The sequence below is a fragment of the Channa argus genome, chromosome 8 (assembly GCF_033026475.1).
Source record: "Channa argus isolate prfri chromosome 8, Channa argus male v1.0, whole genome shotgun sequence".
NCBI classification, from domain to species: domain Eukaryota; kingdom Metazoa; phylum Chordata; class Actinopteri; order Anabantiformes; family Channidae; genus Channa; species Channa argus.
Genome location: NC_090204.1, coordinates 7,239,464 through 7,258,942, shown reverse-complemented (window position 1 = coordinate 7,258,942; position 19,479 = coordinate 7,239,464). Strand labels below are relative to the sequence as shown.

The 19,479-nt window shown below is 38.8% G+C and overlaps 1 protein-coding gene across 2 annotated transcripts in view; it reads right to left on the bottom strand.

Moving 5' to 3' along the window:
* Positions 1–1,118: 1,118 nt before the first annotated feature.
* Positions 1,119–19,479, bottom strand: part of yjefn3 (YjeF N-terminal domain containing 3) — a 40,625-nt gene continuing 22,264 nt past the window's right edge. For both annotated transcript variants that reach the window (XM_067514150.1, XM_067514149.1), the window contains 5 exons: positions 13,200–13,308; positions 6,839–6,949; positions 3,890–4,003; positions 2,162–2,312; positions 1,119–1,925 (listed from right to left, as the gene is read on the bottom strand). In XM_067514150.1, the coding sequence (XP_067370251.1) occupies positions 1,729–1,925; positions 2,162–2,312; positions 3,890–4,003; positions 6,839–6,949; positions 13,200–13,308 (682 nt within the window). In that variant the 3' untranslated portion in view covers positions 1,119–1,728. The remainder of the gene's footprint in view (positions 1,926–2,161; positions 2,313–3,889; positions 4,004–6,838; positions 6,950–13,199; positions 13,309–19,479) is intronic.

The following is a 19,479-nucleotide window of genomic DNA, read 5'->3' as shown; positions in this document are numbered from 1 at the left end:
TTTGTATTTGAGCAAGAATTAATAGCATTTCACGAGGGGAGCTGTACTCCAGGAGATCAATGAATCAATCAAATAAATAATATTTTTAACAGAAACTTGGCACTGTATCTGTGTCTCTTCATTTTTTCTTTAAATAATCCTACTTTTTTCTGGGGAGCTGAAAACATACTTTGCTGCCTAATAAAGGTGATATTAGATGACAATGCATCTTAACAAGCTGTTTTTCTGTTTACATGGTCAACAGCTATTGAGCAACACTAGCATTCACTTGAAGTCTGTTAATCCCATTTTTACTCTTTAAGTTTAAGTTTTGGCTCCTGAGGGAAATAATTGGCACCAGAGCTGTTAAGTTCTCCATAATGTTCCCTCAGCTTGTTGTTAATGTTGCCTGTTTGCTGTTTAAGTCTGTACAGGTATTGCACAGTATGTTTAACAGCCCTTTTCAGGTTCAACATCTAAAGTTTGATCAACTCAACAGCACCTTCGTACCTAAACAACCTTTATAGGGTCTATAATTTCTCTTGGCCACTGTGCATAGAAGCAGTGGCTGGTGGTCTCTAAATTACACAGCAAAAGACCCCAGACAAAGCTCATCAAGTCAGCAAGTTGCCTCACTTCTAATATTAAAAACATATAAAACAAAACTCTGCACTGATTTGGCACTTGAATCATGGGTTTTTGGTTACTTTGCTTTCAATGTTTTCTCTCTTATTTTAGTTTGAATCAAAAAGACATGCGATGGGTCAAAGCAGCCTTCCTGAATCCTGCACCAGTTCATCAGACTCCAGGTATCAGCATAGCATGGTTTCTTTGCCTAGATCTTCATTCTTTTTCTCAGTCTACATCCACATATTCAGTCACTTCTTCATCACTACCACCAAGCTGACGTCCCCTTTAGATTGAAAAAATGTAAATGTCTTGATGGACTGTAATCACTCAAGACTCCTTGTCTCATCTCCTGATTAATTTACCTATTTTGCTTGCTCTGAATTTCAGTTGTTAGTCACTTTTGATAGAGGGAACTTCCACGTGAACAAATGTAAATGTATAATGAAAACTTAAATACTCTAAATTGATCAAAGCAGCATTAAGTGAAAGGAAACAAAACACCCAAAATGTAACAGTCCTTTAAATTGAACTTATTTATTGGACCTTTTGTAACAGTTAATTAGGCACCTGTAACAAACGTAATCCAGAAGTAAAAGCTGACCAAAAATACACACACAAAAAAAATTAAAAAATGTAAAATTGCCAACCTTCTGCGCACCACCAGTACCTTCAGCAGCACACTTCAGTAAATGTTTAAAATAAAATAAAATCTTTGTGCATCAGAAAATAAACAATAAAAATAGGGGGGAAAGGAAAACATCATGGAAACATTATAGGTTGGCATCATAGAAAATTATTTGATGACTGTGGACAAAGAAACATTTATCTTTTACAAAGTAATCAGAAAATAATGCAATGCTACAGCTTTTACAAGTAGACTGACACAAAAAGTTGTCATGCCATTCCATAAAAAGACATGACTCAAACCACAGTTTCTAAACATTATCCTTCTAATATAGCTCAACAGCACATGTTGCTAAGGTGTAGCCTGTTCCACACAACTGAGATGTTAACATTAAGTCACATTAATAATCTATAAAATACAAAACAAAAGTATAGATTAACAGTAAGCTTTTCAAAATGAGGAGTGGCCACACTGGCTCCTGTGGTCCCCATGTATTACAATTCTATGAGACAGTCTGTGCCAGGGTAGTCTGGGAGGTTAAGCTCATATTTTTTCTGGATGTCATAGGGCAGGAAGCGTCCTGCCAAGAAATGCTTCCCCGAGAAACTCATGGAACACTTCTTTGGTGCAGTGAGTGAGATGAGAACTTCTGGGTTTATCCCATCCTGGCTTGGTTCTTCTACATCCCATCCTAAGGAACACAGAAGGAGACGATTGAGGAGAGACACGCTGTGATAATTATCTGCCTTTCGTGCTCACACTCTGCAAGTATGATGAGCTCAAACTGCACTGACTGTTGCATAACACTTATCCTCAGTGTGTGCCTCCAGGCTCGGAAACCATCTCCCCAGAAGCTGCCCGGAGGCTCATTAATCATGTTGTGTTTTTCAGCCTCCAGCCTGCAACAGGATTTGTGTTAACACTTACCTGAGGGCACATCCACACTGGCAATAGGGATCTTCACTTGCTTCAGGGTGGCCAGAATACCAGGGTAAGGCTCCTTGATGTTGATGATTTCTGCCTCTGGGCCAAGCATGGCATCAATCACTAGGTTGTATGCATCGTTTATGAGCTGCACCTGAACACATCACACCTCAGTGTACAGTACATGAGCGAACACTTTACTTCCTGTACACGATTAGTTTAAACTGGTGGGTTCCAACTTGAACAACTCTTCTAGAAATCTGAAGTGTTTCTTACTCTGTTAGGTCTGATGTTTGCTCCAAATACTGTAAATAGATCCCACAGAAGTAGCTCTGAAGCTCATATAAGGCTCCAGCCATCTGAGTTACACAAAGCAAAAGGTGGATCTTCACACTGCAACATTTTTTCCTGTTTCCTCGTTAAGCTGTCGTGCACGGGTGGTAACATATTACATAATAAACAGTCTGTAACAGTTATAAATACTCACTTGGTAAAACTGCTAAGTCCTCATATTAGCTGTGTCTAATATATTTTGCAGAGATACAGTTTGTCCCATCCCGTCCAGTGGAATCAAATCAGGAAGGGAGCTATTTCACAGCCAGCATGCAGAGGTGGGCCAATTACCGTGACCGGTAACTCGTTCAGTATGTGACTATGTTTTAAGACAGCTCAAGAAAAATCTACTTAAGATTATGCTTAAATGTTTTAGACTAATACGTGTTGTAAAATATACTATTTAGTTTACAGTTTTTCTCGATTGCTAAAATGTGGATAAATGATCCATTCAATCGTCATCATAACCTTCTTAACACATCAGAATTCTTCTCTTGCAAATGTGTTAACGCATTTCTTTCGCTTTTTTTAAAAACACTTCCAGCTGATAGAAATGACTTTCAAACTGATGAATCTCTAATATGCATGTGTGCAGCCCCTTACTCAAAATTCTTCAATTAGTGATCAAACCTTATCCATCTATAAAAGATGCTCTGTGCTGCTATTTACAAGTCTGGATCGAAGATGAGGGGAAACAGTCAGTGTGAAGTTGGTGAAAATCTTTGGGTTAGGAGCAAATGGAATAAATGTAATATTCTGTGTTTCATGTCTTCATTTTAACTTTTTTTTAAATATATTTTTCGCCATAAGTTTCATTTGATTTCTTTCTATCTTTCTGTATTTTCACTTCAGTATTTAAAGTGTACATGTTTTCTGTGTTTGAACAGTATGGAAACAGAAGGAAATCTGATGCAGTATGGTAAAATTAATCATCTCTTATTTTAGGTAATTTTTTTTCCACTGAAGAAAGAACACAGTACAGATGCTGAGTTTTTAAATTAGTCGAGTCTTGATGCTCACAGTAGGTCATGCATATCAAGGAGGAATACATCAAGAAAACATAGTGAAAACTTTTAATGAAATCCCTTTTTTTTTACATTATTTCAACAGGCTGTCTTCATTTTTGTCCTGTGTGGTTTGTAATTGTGACTTCATAGTGGACACAAGTGTCTAAGCACAAAAGACCAACATGAGTAGATTATCAGTCCTGTAAATATGACTCAGGTTGAAAATTGTAAAATGAAGCATGACTGGATGAACTGCAGAGGTTTTAGACACATGCAACCGGTGACAGACATGTTTCCATTTTAGGGAGTCACAGACTGAAAAGAAAACAAACCATTGTTCCAAAGTAGAAGAACAGAAAGAAGAAAAGTGTCATTTTATTAACAGGTTTACCTCTGTGGGAAGATAGGACAGGAAAGGGATGTCCATCTTCTCACACTGAACTGTGAAATCCTGGTGTAGACTGTGAGAGGAGCGTTTAGGGTGGTAAATGGTTGGCTCATATTCCTGTATCAAATGAGGATACGGAGAAAAACAGCAGAGAACAAGAGTGGAAAAACAAAGGATGAGAGAAAAAAATAATAATTGGGGGAAGGTTACATAATATTAAAACTACAGCCAACAATTTCTGCCATTTCTGACATGTCTGAGTGTGGATGATGCATGAACGGTATAGTTGACCAGCACAATAAGTTAAAAAACGGTGATCAGAAGTTGTCGGATTTTACAGCGTGCTTTCTGAATGAATACTTCCCTTATAAAGTGAAAACTGAGAAGAGTAGAAATCCAGACACTCACAGTCTGAAACATTTGTGATGCTAAGCAGGAAGCAGCTGTGACCTGTGACCCACCAACTTTACACTGTCAGAAAGATAAATCTTAAAATCTGCTCGGCCACTGTGTTTGTGTGTGTGTTTATGTGTCTTAACATGTAAAAAGTCTACTCTCTTTTTCCCAGAAGCACAGTGTGTGATGATTATGCACTGTACAGTCTTACTTTTAATGGGAAAGTTTACCCAAATTGCATTATAGGAGTTTTGTATTACACTGCACACAGCACTGCTAATGGCTTTGGTACAGTAGAAAGCAATGTGCCATTAACCTGGATAATCTGCAGATCCAGAGATTTCAATGAAATGTTTTGGTAGAAAATAGTTCTAATTAAAATGTTGAGAACAAGGTCTGCACAGGTTCCTGTTAATTCTGTGAGCACTGGAAACGTTTATTTTATCTTCATGCAAACACTGTTTCCTAGAAGTAATTATTATGCTTTTCTGTATTTCCCAGTGGTGATACAGTAAAGTTAATTGCTGGGGTGCACTGGTTTGGTAAGTGAAAAATAAAGACTTACCAATTATTACACATGGTACATGCAAAATAAATATATTGCTGTCATTTATGTCTTTAAACCCTTTAATCGATTGTTGTTTTTGTGACTGTGTCCTAAAGATTTATCCATACTGTGTAGAACACACTATGGCCAGACATCACATGAAGGAGAAATTGATTCAATGAGATACTGTTCTTTCAAAGGTGATTTAGTTTTGCCCTGACCTACAAAGGAACAAATCTTTTAGAGCGCTGCATCCTCTGAAATCCTAAACCAATCAAAGCACCACAAGTTACCTGACATCATCTCATCAAGATCTCCGTAATCTACAAAGTTAGCAATCTATTGTGTGTATACCCCCTGGGGTTAGCCCATCTATGACCCCAGCATGCCCTTAACCTCTTCACCACTTACAGCACCAGCCTGAGGCCACGTGAAACTAAGTAGGGAGTGCAAAATGGCTGTCATTGTCACTGAGCATGATGCTGTTTCATGTTATGTTTTTATGCGCTGCTCATTGGGAAAGGACTGATGCTGTTGCAATATAAGGTTTAATATAATGTTTCAAACTGGTAAAACCTTTTTGTCACTTTCTACAATGTTGTGAAGGTGCAAAGAATTTTTACATTTGGTTTATACTGATTATAACAAGTTAACATCTCTAGCATCTCCAGCTGTTTTATATGAAAAAGAGAGCAACATTAGCTTTAATCAAGGAATGTCTTTGTCTTCAGCTGTGCAGCATTGTGTTTTCCTTACTCATTGATGTCAAACAGACTCAAACACAAGTTAGAGTGATTTGAAAAGCAAGTTGGCCTGTTCACCTGCTGCTGATCATTCATTTCTATGCTCTGTCTAATCACATTCACAGCTTTGCATCAGGGCCTCAATGCTGTGTGTGTGTGTGTGTCTCACATCTACACTTGAATGTCTTCCTGCTGACAGGGATCACATCACACCAGACTCTTACACCAGAAGAACAACTCACAGTCCAAAGTAAGTACTCAAGTTTCTCAAGTTCTTAAAACAAACTCAGACAAGTGGGGTCCCAATCGGCCTACAGTAGTGTGAAGTCACTTTAAAAATAATAATAATAAAACTTCATATTCATATGGCACATTACAATATCTGGGAAAATGTTTCACATTAGGCGAAAAATACACAAAAGACATGGCACATGTAGAAGTTAAAAACCATAAAAGGATAAAATAGCAGACACAACACATAAAAAGGGGAAATTAATGTCCAACTGTTTTAAGGTTTTACAAGTTAAGGTTTGGTCAACATCCTTATTTGCTACTGGAATACTAAGGTTAAATACATTTCCTTCAGACCTGAACCCTCACCTCATCCTTGGCCTTAAAAAGGAAAAAGAGTGGGAGGCAAGGGGGAGGAGATAGTGTCCACAGAGAGCTCTCAGACTGCTTAAAAAACAAAGTCTGTCTGTTTTATCACAACTATCAATACACTGTAAATCAGGAACATCAGACACATTTATGGTAAAGAAAAAAGTCCCATTACTTTATAAACCAATGATCAAAAAAACATTATTTCCTTCTTCCCTGCAAATAAAGTTATAGAGTGGATAGAGAGGATGAATCCTGCCCCAAAAAACATTTGTCCTAAAACTGTCAGTCGGTATGTGGCCTGAAATGCAGACATCGTGGTCATGACATCATATGATGGCTGCTGAGCGTAAGACACAGACAGCTTTAACGAGAGTAACAATAGCATGACATCATGGCTGTCTGAGTGCCCTTGCAGAAAGGGTAATTGGATAACTGCTCAGATTCATTTACAAGTAGTGAAATGAGATTCTGTAAAGCACAGAGGGCCTGTGTAGAGGGTCCTCTGTTAGTCCTGACAGAAGTTAAATTTTGCATTTTATTGATTTTATTATTGCAAAAATAATCACCTGTTTTACCACAAGAATGAATGTGACATATATAGGAAATTTTTTTAGCCTTGAATAATTGGATACCCTTGAACACTTTATAAAGTAGTTTACTTACAAATATGCGCAGGTGACGAGCACACACCAGGCCAATGGACCCATTTTGATCTGGACCACAGATGACCAGCACTGTTGGCTGCTTCTTTGATAGAGAGCTGAGAGGGTAGGCCTGGTGGAGGGACATAGAGTTACAAACAAGCAGTGATGGCTGAGTGACTGGAAATGTGTGAAATCTGCAAGAAAACCACAGAATAGAAAAAAATATATATATAGATAGAAACCAATTAGTGAAACAAAAAAGGAAAAACTGAAAATGATGGCCAACAAATGATCACCAGTGTGCAGGATTTTCCTTCACACTCACAAGCTTCTTCTTTAGTGCAGTTCAGTCACTCTGTACCTTTACATGTCCACCATGATCAGAAGCCTGACTGCAGCATGCCACACATGCCAGACCAGGGTGGAAATGGCACTAGCTCCACTGTCTCCTTTGTCAATGAGAAAAGATCCAATCTCTTTAAAATAGCCCTGACAGCAGTGGGGGAAAATGCCCGAGCCCCTGCTGTGGGATGTTTCCATATATAAAAATAAAACACACATTCCATCTACATCCTGACTGCACAGGGCTGCTGGCATGTGCCTCGTGTATTGGCCACACATGCCCTTGTAAATCACCGCGCACCTTCTTAAACAAGACAGGTATTTGTCTGCGGAACTGTCAACGTGAAAGGCCGATCTTTCATTTTTAAAACCTAAGAAAAAGTGTTGTCTGTGTACGACATTGAGCCATAATCATTATTGAAAACCCCAAGTTCTTTGGCATTATTTTCCATTGAATTTTCAAAGACTGAGAAGTCATTGCTATACGCTGCCAAAAGGTGTGCATTGAAAGTATTAAGATCACAGGATTGTAGCTTCACAGTGCACTATAATCACCAAATCACTACAACAAGGGGGTAAAGCCTATCCCAGGTGTAATAGGGCGAGAGGCAGGGTACAGCCTGGACATGTCTCCAGTCCATCTCAGGGCCAACACATACAGACAACCATTCATACACTCACATTGACACCTATGGGCAATTTAGAGAGTACCACGGGAAATCCATGCAAGCATGGGGAGAATATGCAAACTCCACACAGAAAGGCCACAGCGCTAACAGCTCCACCGCCATACTCCATACAATGATACAGTATGTTTTTCTGGTTATTCTGAGAGAGACTTAAAATCATCCACCGTTGATCTTTGGGTTAAAAAATCCGGGTGAAAAACAAGATTAAAATTATTCCACTCTACATACAACCCATATTACTTCCATTTATACTGATGAGTTTATTCCAGGAGAAAGTTCTTGGAGAACATTTGGAGAAAAGGGCTTCACATTGGATAATTGGATATAACAAGACTCAGAGCACATTAGGTAGAGTGATAAATCAAGGAGAAGAGATATTGGCTGTTATCTCCATCATAACAACTCAGCTGAGAAATCATCATACAGGCTCAGTGAGATGGAGGAGAGAGTGTTATGATCACTGAGGGCCATAGGGTTGATGGTAATATAAGAAGGAGAAGGAGGGAAAACAGATTCACACTGTGGAACCTGATCTTAACATTTTACTGTGTCAGGTTGAGCTGCTCCCTATGGAAATGAAAATGTTATCAATCTATTAAAGCTAGGAGCAGAGAGCAGCTAGACTTAAAGCTGCACCTAACAGGTTATGTATGTTATGCGTTAAAAGACAGTGTGTAATGTGGAAGGGATTTTTACAAACAATCCCAACAGATAATTATCACCCAACTCTGTGGATCTACAGAGCATGTTTTTCTTTAGTTTGAATCAGTGTTTTGGTTGTTTGGCCCCCAACTCTACTTTTATCAGCCATAGTTTTATGTGCAGCTGGTAGCTATTTTCAGCAATATCCCTCTGCCTGAACCACTCTGGCTGTGCTACTTGCTCAGTGCCCAGTGTCAACCAGCAAGGCAGCGACTAATTGGAGAATGCACTGAAGCAGTGAAGAGACGCTTAACACGCAAACAGTTAAAAGGTTGAACTTCAGTTCATCATGTGGAAGGAACCACAGCTCAAAATCCATGCAATTGTTGCTCTGTGTCTGCTGGATGCGTTACCAGGCAACTGTACACTATATTAACTTTATTAGGTGATAATATTTCAGTGTTATGTTTTCTGCTAGCCTGAGAAATGGTGCAGCTTTGAATTAAATATGCTCCCCATGTAGAGCTTGGTGGTTTTGCATCTCCATCATTGCTGTGGGTGCAGTTTTTCTCCATCCTTTGGCTACTTCCACGCTTTTAAACATGTACAGATTCACTTCAGAAGGTTTAATGACCACTTCTCTAAATGTTGAGGACTATCGGGACAATGAGTGATATCGATGCTAGAGCCATTTCATGTTACTGGAAAAACCATTAGAGCCACACACACACACTGCTGAAGGTGAGCAGCTAATGAGGGAGGCAACAGCATTAATTCAGGTAGCACTCTGATGCTTTTAGGCAAGTGAGAAAGCAGTGAGAGCATTTCGTCATTGTTGTTAAACTGATTCATTAATTTGAAATTTAAAAAAGGAAGACAAAGAATGTTATTTTCATCAACATATCTCACGCACATTTAGCTAGTTATTTAATCAAAGTTACATTTTAATTATTTTAGGCAATCGTGTGCACCAATGCAATTTTCAATTTTTTTACTTTATCTTTTTACTCTCATTACATTTCCTGTATGCTGTAAGGGGATGGAAACTTAAGCCTAAATCTAACATCATAACAATGTACTTTCATCATCAGAGAAGGAGCGCATAGCAATTTTAAATCAAATAAACACTGTGCTAGCTGAATATGCATTAACTGTAATGTTAATGTAAACAATTTTTTTGTTTTACTCTTTCTGATACTTTAAAGTAATGGGATGCAACCTTAAGTGTATTACTAAAATCTATGACAATTTTCAACTCCAAAATAATGCAATTTGCTTTAATAAAAGTGACAACAGCCTTGGCAAAAATATACAGTTATGGCTGTGTTCATTTAGAAAAACAAGGTTTCTTGACAGTTTCGGTTAATAAATGTCCTTAAATGTTTTCCACTGTTTGATGATATTTTTGATGTGGAGTTTCTTTAAATGCAGTCAGTTGCATCTGTTTAGCAGGTTTGTGATCTGGTTGCCTTCTTTATATTTTCTCTTGTAGTACATTTTTAAAAATTCACTATTTGTTTTGTTTTCAAATACCATAGAAAGATTTCAGATTTTAGGTTTTTCATATCCAATGGATAAAATGGGTAAATGGGTAAAATGGATTATTTGGCAGGGTATACTTTTTTCGTTTTTCATCAGTGACTTTAATACTTTTGGGAGGCTGTTGCCTTGCAGAAAGCAGAGTACCGCTAAAACCTTCTTGCACATGGTCTTTTTCAAACACACACACACCTAAAAAATATGTCTGTCTTGATTGTAATAAGGTCTCTTAAGGAATACTTCTTTGAAATAAATTGTAAAGGCAAATGAGCTGTCACATCCAATCAACCTGAAACACACACAGAGCCTGAGAAAACATTATCAGGGTCCTAAAAACACCTATATACTCACACGTGCAGAAAGTAATGTCTTTAATATTTAACCTCGAAGACCAAACTGAAGTCCCGGGGCTCCCACAAACATTAGACTAATTTATTGCTGTGTGGTAACAAAAACGTCTCCTGTCTCCACTCAGGTGTTGAAAAGCTTCAGACTGATACAGAAACACACACACACACACACACACACACACACACACACAGAAAGCCTGGACCTGGTGGCTGCAGCTGCAGTAACATTAAATGGATTACTTACAAAAAAACTATAATCTATCTGGCAACCATAGGGTTATGTGTGTGTGTGTGTGTGTGTTACTGAGCATATACAGTACTTGGTTGTGTGATACACTTGGAAGCCAGCAGCAGTAGGCCAACAGTGAAAAAGTTAAATCAGACTGTCTGCATCTCCTTCTACTGTAATTTTCCTGAAATAGCAGTGATGTCATGTAAGCGGTAGCACACTGCCCACAGCCGCCAGCAGCAATCCACCACATACAGGCCATGTTTGTCTAGTAAGGATATGCTGCTGAGGCTGGCGGTCGAAAACCAGGCATGGGGCCTGCTGTGACTGATGATAATAGAGGGGAAGCGAATGTGGTGGGTTTAATCACACACTCTGACTGATGCTGTCACTCTGCCTGTCTCAGCTTTTCTTTTTATCTTTCTCAGGTTCCCTGGATTAATTTCAGTTTCTTTAGAGTCTGTCTATTGTGTTTTCCAGGTTTCTCCTCTAAAACAGTTTCACACTTTCGGAAAGAAGGGATTATTGTGGAACTGTTGTCTGAGACTGCATTAGTTTTAGCTACGTGTACCTAATAAACTGACAACAGAGTGTAGCGTAACATTTGTTGTTGTTCTTATGATTCCCGCTACAACCAAACCAGTTAAAAGCATCCAGTCAGCTCCAGCTATGAATGCTAGAATGACAAATCTTCAGCCACTTGTGGGTAGTCAACAAGCTCAAAATATAACATAGACATAAACATAATATCGTTCTAATCATTAAATCTTTTTAAGTTATGATGCATATGTTAATAATCTACTGGCTGTAGATTATTACCACAGAGCAACATCAGGTAGCATAGATTAAAACTGTTGTCTGCTACAACTTGAAACATGCTTGAGGGGGGCAGGGAGACTAAAACTAAACAATACATTTTAATTTCAGCCTCACCAGTCTCAGAAAACAACAACAAAAAAAGCTCAAAGATGCTGAAACTGTCCATCTTGCTTAGGGGTAATAACAATCGGGTAACAACTGTTAAGGACTGTTTGTCCTTATGCGCAACATCTTTCACTTTTTCATTTGTTTCATTTGTTAACTAAAAAAACAACTGGTCAGCACATCATGGATCGTTTTGTTCTTATTACTCCATAAATAAACTAGATTTTTTTGAAATCTCTGCTCATGACTGGATATAGTTCAAGTTATTATGTTTATTGAAATTATGTCTTTCTTCTTTTCTTTATGTGAGGCCATAGTGATATGAAAAAATGTCTTTTCAAACCCCTTATTAGACTTTTTTTATGTTTACTACATTTGGGTTTCTGCTTCTGTCTTTTTGCCTTTGTCTCTTTTTCCTCTCTTTCCCTTCATCCTAACGCAGGGTTTCATGTGTCTTGTAGCTCAGACGCTTATTCATCAGAGCCTGTTGACGAGCCTACTGAGGAAACCAGAGTGGCATTAAACCAAGCCCGTGGTCTGGTCAAAGGGAACCACATGTGTTCCCAACAGTACTCCTCTAGTACACATACAGGCGCACACACACACACACACACCAACACATGTGCACACACATACTGTGTCTCGCCTTGACACAGTCCAGATCACATCAGAATGAAACTCCAACCACACCAGAGAAGAAGAGCTGCAGTTCTGGACCTGTGCTGCTAGGGAGAGATGCCACAGAGTGAGCTCAGGTGTTGTTGCCCCAAAGCGAGGCACCTAAATGTTTGGAAAATGTTTGGAAGGTAATGTCACCTAATGTGAGAACATTTCCTCCACATAACAATCAGAGATGTTGTGGGGAAGTTCGTGCAAATTAGGACCATCTAAGAAGCAACATCTGCAATTCTTTGCTCATTTGTGTACCTAAAGAGTCACACCAGGAACTGATGGAGTTTGCTGATTAGTGAGGCGGGGACACACTGCCCTGCAGCTTCTCTAAAAGACTGCAGTAAAATATGTTACTTTGATAAAAGGTTTGCTGAGAGAAATACTGAAGAATATTAAACAGATTTGCACTCGGGTTGAGGCCAGACCTTGATTTTATTTGACTTATGTGCTTGTAAAAGTGGTTCTGGATTAGATGGTTGGATGCAGAGTGAGAAGGCAGTAACTGGAAAGAAAATGCATGACTTCCTTTAATTTGACCCTTTTTTAAACATTTTGTGGTTTTGAAATAAAAATGTGGGCTCTATAAAAAAAAAGGATTGAATTTGCATTAATCCTTAACAAGTAAAAAACGGATGAAAGAAATAATCAAAAAACTTTGTGTGACATTTTCAGACATGTACAGAGTGTTTGTAGTCCCTCTGGTGGTTTTACAGTAGAACTAGTACAGCTGCAAATAAAGACACTAATCAAAAGTCCCTGTCACACTAAAAAAAAAATAAAAGTGCATTCAGGAAATAAATTTGTCTTGGTCTTGATAGTATTGGATGAATCAGCCCATGATGCCACAAATATGAATGGATGGGGGGTATTCATTAAAGAAACTGTTGTTTTGTTTAACACAGATATTAAAGCAAGAAAGGAAGACAATAGAAAGAAGCACAAACAAAATAACAAAACAACAAAGGAGATCTGAAAGAAAGGACACGTACAGACCTTAGTGATGGCGAGGGCACATGCTTGTCCCCAGATCTCTATCAGCTGCTGTTGTCCAAACCTGTAGTCCCTCAGTAGCTCTGTCTCAATGGCTGTCACCTCCCCTTTACTGACATAGAACAACATGCAGTGTTGTTAGTGAGACAGACATCGGATTTGTTTCATTAAAAATTAAAACATCATCAGCGTAGCAGGTCAGAGGGAAATGTGGGTACTATATCTTCTTATCTTCATGTTGTCACAGGTCTGCTCCAAGAAAAACTCAGAGCCTCATTAAACATCTTTGCACACGTGTTATAATTTAGCAAAGCAGCAGAATTTGAATCACCTTCTGGGCAACACAAAATGTGCATAATACTGACTTCGTTCACATATTTACAGTGTTGACCAAACACATGTTGTTACGTAACTGCATCGCGGGTTTGGTCTGATTAGTTAGAAGGGTGAGCCTTGTTCAAAAACTGAGAAATATCTCCAAATAGCAACCAGTTCTGTTGTGACTTATTTACAGCATCTCTCCACATTAAGGTAATTTATCGGTCAAATCTCTCTTATAATATATGACAAGAAGGTTTATAGTGTAGCTTTCAGAGCTTGAAAAATATCTGCAACCAGTATTTGTGTCCTTGAGCCTCCACAAGGTTTGTAGTAAAACAAGTCTATTTGCTCAGGTCTTTTAATTTCCCCATGCCTATTCTGAGCTAATTGCCTCTTTGTTTCCTCTTGCTGCTCTCCACATGATGACAGTGTGACTAATACTGGAGCCTGCTGGTGCTGCTTCTAGCATGGAAGTGTGTGTGTCTATTTGCATGTGACAGTTAGGACAGCCCGGCAGTGGGCAGGTGACATGGCTATAGACACAGTGCTGTCACCTGTTATTCTGAGTATGAAGAGCAGAAACGAAATCCTCTGTCATCTTCATTTGCCATCTGGTTTGGGAATCTCTATTACGCTACAGACATCTGGTGGTCTTTCACAGTATTGCAGTGCAATAATATATGAAACCAGTGCTTTCAAGTAGTATTTATCTTATTTTTTTCTGATGTACTACATTTTAAACCCCTCAGAGTGAAAACTCAACAGCAGGAGGAATAATGTGGCAGCTGAATGAGGAATTCAAGTGAGATCAGATTTGTATGCCTATCGTACAAGACATAATATGTCAGACTACTGCAAACCAAGTAAAAACAGATTAAATAGGATCTGTGTGAGGAATCAATATTGTTCTTCTCATTCACACTGACTCACTTTGCCTTAAATTCTGATCTTTCAAAGAAGATCAAGACCTCTGCATCACTTGTGCTTTTTCTCGTTACATCATCTGTCAACATCAAAAAAGCATAAGGAAACTGTAAAACTCAGATATAGCACAGTAGGCACTGATGTCTACCACAGCATATTCAACACCGCATACAAGGGATTCATAATATTACACAATTAGACACACAGAGCACTCACATAAAGGATAAGGATGAACTGCCCAACAGATTTGTTATAAATGAGTATTCTAGAGAGATCCATGGACAGATGTATAAATGCTCATTCATGATGTCACTGTAATAGAAGTTTTATGTTCTTTTTATGTGGTATTATTGCTGTAATATGCTGCTCTCACAATTTTTTTCTTTTTTCATTTTGTAAAAGGAAGCAAACGCCACATCTATGAATGCTCTGTTTATGCAGAATAAATACGCTGAGTTTGACCACTTTCTTGATGTCTGTACATGTGTGTGTTAAAATGAATGTGCCTATGCCCTACGGTTGGTAGGAGGCCACTCTACCAACTAAGCCACTGCCTATGCTGTACGGTAACTTTAAAATAAAATAAATATTGCACATGCATTCATTCACTGCCATTCATCTCTATTCTCAGAAGTGACAATGTGATGAATGCTAAGCCTGTTCATTTAGGGTTCTAAAGGTGTGTGTGTGTGCGTGGAATAGGGTGTGTTTGCGTGTGTGTGGGCATTAGCAAGCCTGTGTTTCCAAGTGGGGCTTCTGGCATTTACCTATGCCGGTGGAGTGGCAGCAGCTGTCACCCACGGCTCACCTCAGGGATGTTTCCTGAGTCACTGTGACAAGTTGATCTTTGGAAAGTTCACCTTGGTCCACAGGGTTTGCTCTGTGTTTCTCTGCACCTAACAGCATCAGAGCTTCTTACAGTTTTTATTGAGATGAATTGATTTTACATGGGGACAGGCTATTTAATGGCACTTAGACGGAGTAGCCAGAATGGAGCCAGTATGACTTCAGGGGCAACTGAACCAACCAACCTGGGAGAACCCTGGTTTTGGCTTTTACAAAAAAAAAGCCAGACAATTATTAAAGTATTCTAAAGCATTTTTTAAAAATACTGAATTGCTGAAAATTGCTGCATCTTTTTTTAGCAAAGCTGCCCTCCCTAAAATGTGGTGCAGTATGGGTGGGCCAGTGAGGGGGCCAGAGCTTAACGGCCACCTAGAGCTGCCTCTCAGGCTATTTTATTTGTTTACCTTTAAAACAGACAGGGAAACCCAATTTGTTGTTAATAAATGGAGAATCATCACTGCTGCTGAACACAGCATTACTACTGATTCTTAACATTACTGACAGAACAAAGTGTTGGTGGGTGTGCAGCTCAGCAGCTGCTATTGCCAGGAGGCTCTACCACAAGGGAGTAGCACACAGTGTTTAGAAGACAGTGAAACAGATGGTTGTTTCATGCCACATACTGTGTGTCTTCACTCACCAGCTCTTATCTATCCTGTGTTTATTATAACTCTTAATCAAGCATTTTTTCCCCTGAAGCTCCTTAAGTAGATTGCAAAACTCTATGTAACCCTTTGCTTGGCATTTCAGATGTGCAAAACCCTGTTGAAAGCTTTGCAGCTATACGCCTGCTTTTATTTCTTTTTAAATATGTGCCTGTGTGTGTTAATGTGTTTTGTTTGACTATAGGAAAAAAATTAGCCTCATGGGAGTTAGCTTCTGTTGCACCTGTAGTCACAGTCATGCAACAGCCGTAACCTCTCCTCAGAGGGAGAGTTGATTTCCCCATGCACCCTGTGATGTACTCCTGCAATGTGTCACCTTCATTGTAGCACTCAACTGTGATCGCAACCCACTTAATGAGTGTGTTTATGTTACACATGAGACAAGATAAAATGAAACTTTAATGGTCCCTGTGGGAAAACTGGAACTTTTCATCCGCAAAGAGCAGAAGCATACACATCTAAGACTGAAAAAATAATTAAATAGTATTTGATGAGATGGGGCGTAACAAGCTAAGAAGATCAAAATGTAAATTATGAGACCTGAATAAATTCCAGTGCATGATGAAGTAAAGTGTGGTGATCACTACAAATCTCAGTCAAGCACGTGTGGGATGAAAAACAAGTCCAATCCATGGGGACATAAGGGGGACCTACACAATATTGGTAAGGTGGTTTTAATTTTGTGGCCGGCTACTGTATTATGCAATCCACTGCAACAGCCCTAGTAATGAGAAAATAAGGAGAACTGCTCCTGTTCTATATTTATCCTGCAACACCAGCCAGCAAGATTTCATGAACATTGTGTGATACTGAATCTGCATCTGTGAAGCATCATTGTATCATATGAGAGGTGAATACTTCACAGGTATAAGAAGGGCTTCTATTTTCCTAACACTGAAGACTAAAATAGCCACATTCCACCAGCCACTGGCTCTCAGTTTGTCTAATTTCCACCTTTTCAGCATGATCTACTGTTGAGATTGGGGAGTGTGCTTAAAATAACTGATAGTGACAGACTGTAGTCAACATTGAACAACAAGAACGGTAATGCCAGAGATACAGGCGGACGATTCATTTGATTTTCAAAAATAACAAAGAAACTTTTTGAATTAGGATATTTTATATTAGCATATAAACCAAAAACACTAGCTACTTGATGAATTGTTATGAGATATGCTACAGATATGCTATTCTTCCAAGAAGAAACTTGCTAAGAAGCTTTCTCAAAAGCTATGTAAGGATTCCAAAAAAGCCGCTGAAGACCTGTCCTTAGAGGCAACCTAAATAAAAAGTCCACATATCCACAGTCAAGCATTGTCTGTAGAAGTCTGGATTCTTTGGGAGGAAATCACATATTATATTATATTGGAAGTCGTTGTTTATTGTAGACATAAGACAGCACTGTTGAGTGTGAAAGGAGCATGCGAACAAACCAAATGAAATTTGGAATAGGATTATGTGGTCTGATGAGACCAAAGTAGAATTATATGGCCAGAATTCACACAGGTATCTGTGGTGAGAAAGAAAACTGCCTATGTAGAGAGGAACACCAGTCCCACAGTCAGTGTTTTCAATCCATGTTATTATATTCAAGCTCTATATTTCTCATGACCTAGTTTATCAAACACTCACACAAGTGCCACATAAAAAACTACAATGAAAAGTAATGTTACATCCCTGTAACCACCTGCTCCAGATTTACCATTGTGTAATTGTCTAGTCCACTAGTAGACCATGTGTGAGGGGACCTATTCTGGTGAAAACAAGGTAATTAGTCAGACTGCTGCTTTACAGAAGACAGAAAAAAAACACTGTATTAGTTCCACAACCCAGTTCTGCCTGTCCACTCTCCCATTATTTGTCCACCTCCACCTCTATCCAATATTCAGCAGTTTCTAATGATACTTCAAGCCTTTTAAACACAAATTAGCATCAGCGCATCAGTTAACATGTTGATAAGAAAACCACTGTTTTTATGTCTGTTTCTGCTCTTTTTACAGTGATAATCTGTGGCATTTCCATTTAAATTAACACCTTTTTTGTTGCTTCTTATCACTGTTGAAAATGGTGGGTACTCAGCCTAAATACAGTGCAGTGAAAGCTTTTGTGTTTGCTACAATTGCTGTTTTAGTAAGTGACAGTGTTGTGTGCAGTAGGCTTCTCTTCAGCAAAAACTCTTCAACGCACTGTTTTAAAGGCAGGTTATTAAGAAAACTGCTGATTAAGTTCAAGCTTTTATGTGCCACATATCTACAAATAGACTTTAATGGCAATGATGTCTTGGCCAAGTGTGTTAATATATATTGTTGCTGTTCTGAATGATTTAAAAAGCAATAAAAATGGTTTAGAAATTATTACATAAGCCCAAATACATTCAAAAACAGGATCACATATAAACACGATAAATATCAAACGTAACTTCCATTTGGTGATGTTGGAAATACTCTCACCTAGCAATTTGACTTGGAAGGGCTTCCCATTCTGAGGTTGGAAATGTAGCCAGCAAAAAGCTTCACCCTTTTTTCGTCTGACTCCTTTCAGCCATCCACCCCGCTACTGCTTTCCCTCCACAGCTCTGTCCTTTGATCTCCAACCTAACTGATCTTGCTTTATCACTCACCCCAGTTTACCCTTTTCCATTTTCTTTTTCTTCCTTTGCTGCTCTCGCCCTCCCGTTCCACCTCTAGTGCGGATGAAAGTTTGCACATCACTGAAACTGAGTTATGGCAGATCGAGGAGTGACAGCAAGAGACATGCACAGACAGAAGAGAAAAAAGAAAAAGAAAGCGCTTGACAGATGACTCACTCAGGTTAATTAAATCTGTTGTGCTTTTTTAATACACAGGGTTTTGAATTGAAGAATGCTCTTAGGGAAAAACTTTAGATGTACACCACCATGTAATCAGAGATGTGAGGCTGTGGACCTATCATTACCCTGAAGATAATCTCATTATAGACACTCAGCCCTGTTACAGCTAAAAGGTTTTGGTCGTAATTTTGGCTTTATGCTGATGGACAGCCATGCTCATGTCCTACTAAGCACTGGCTTATATTATGTTGCAGAAAAATAGTTCCCCTGCAGTTATAAACAGATTATCTTTGGGCTTTCCCGTGTGTAGGTGCGTTTGTGTGCATCTAATTTAACATGTGTCATCTCAGGAGACCTTTCATCCTCAGTAATGCCTCCTGGTGTGTGCCTAGAGGAAGACCTGCAGCATCACGGTAAGAGAGGGTGTAAAGGGGAAAAGTCGGGTAGCAGACGGAGGCAGAATGGTTCACATCCAAACTGACTTTAGAGAACATAGACATGTATTTATGTGTTGGTAAAAATGAGGAGATTACTTGGAAAAGCATCAATGGGAATACCCACAGACTGCGACCTAAATCACTAGAGGATTTTATGCAGGAAAAGTCATGAGCAGACAACACTTTTGTCTTCAAAAGAACAACAATACAATAACTCCAACAAAAATAAGCATTTATTTGTTATAAAAGCACATTTGAAATGAAAAATCCAAATCCTACAA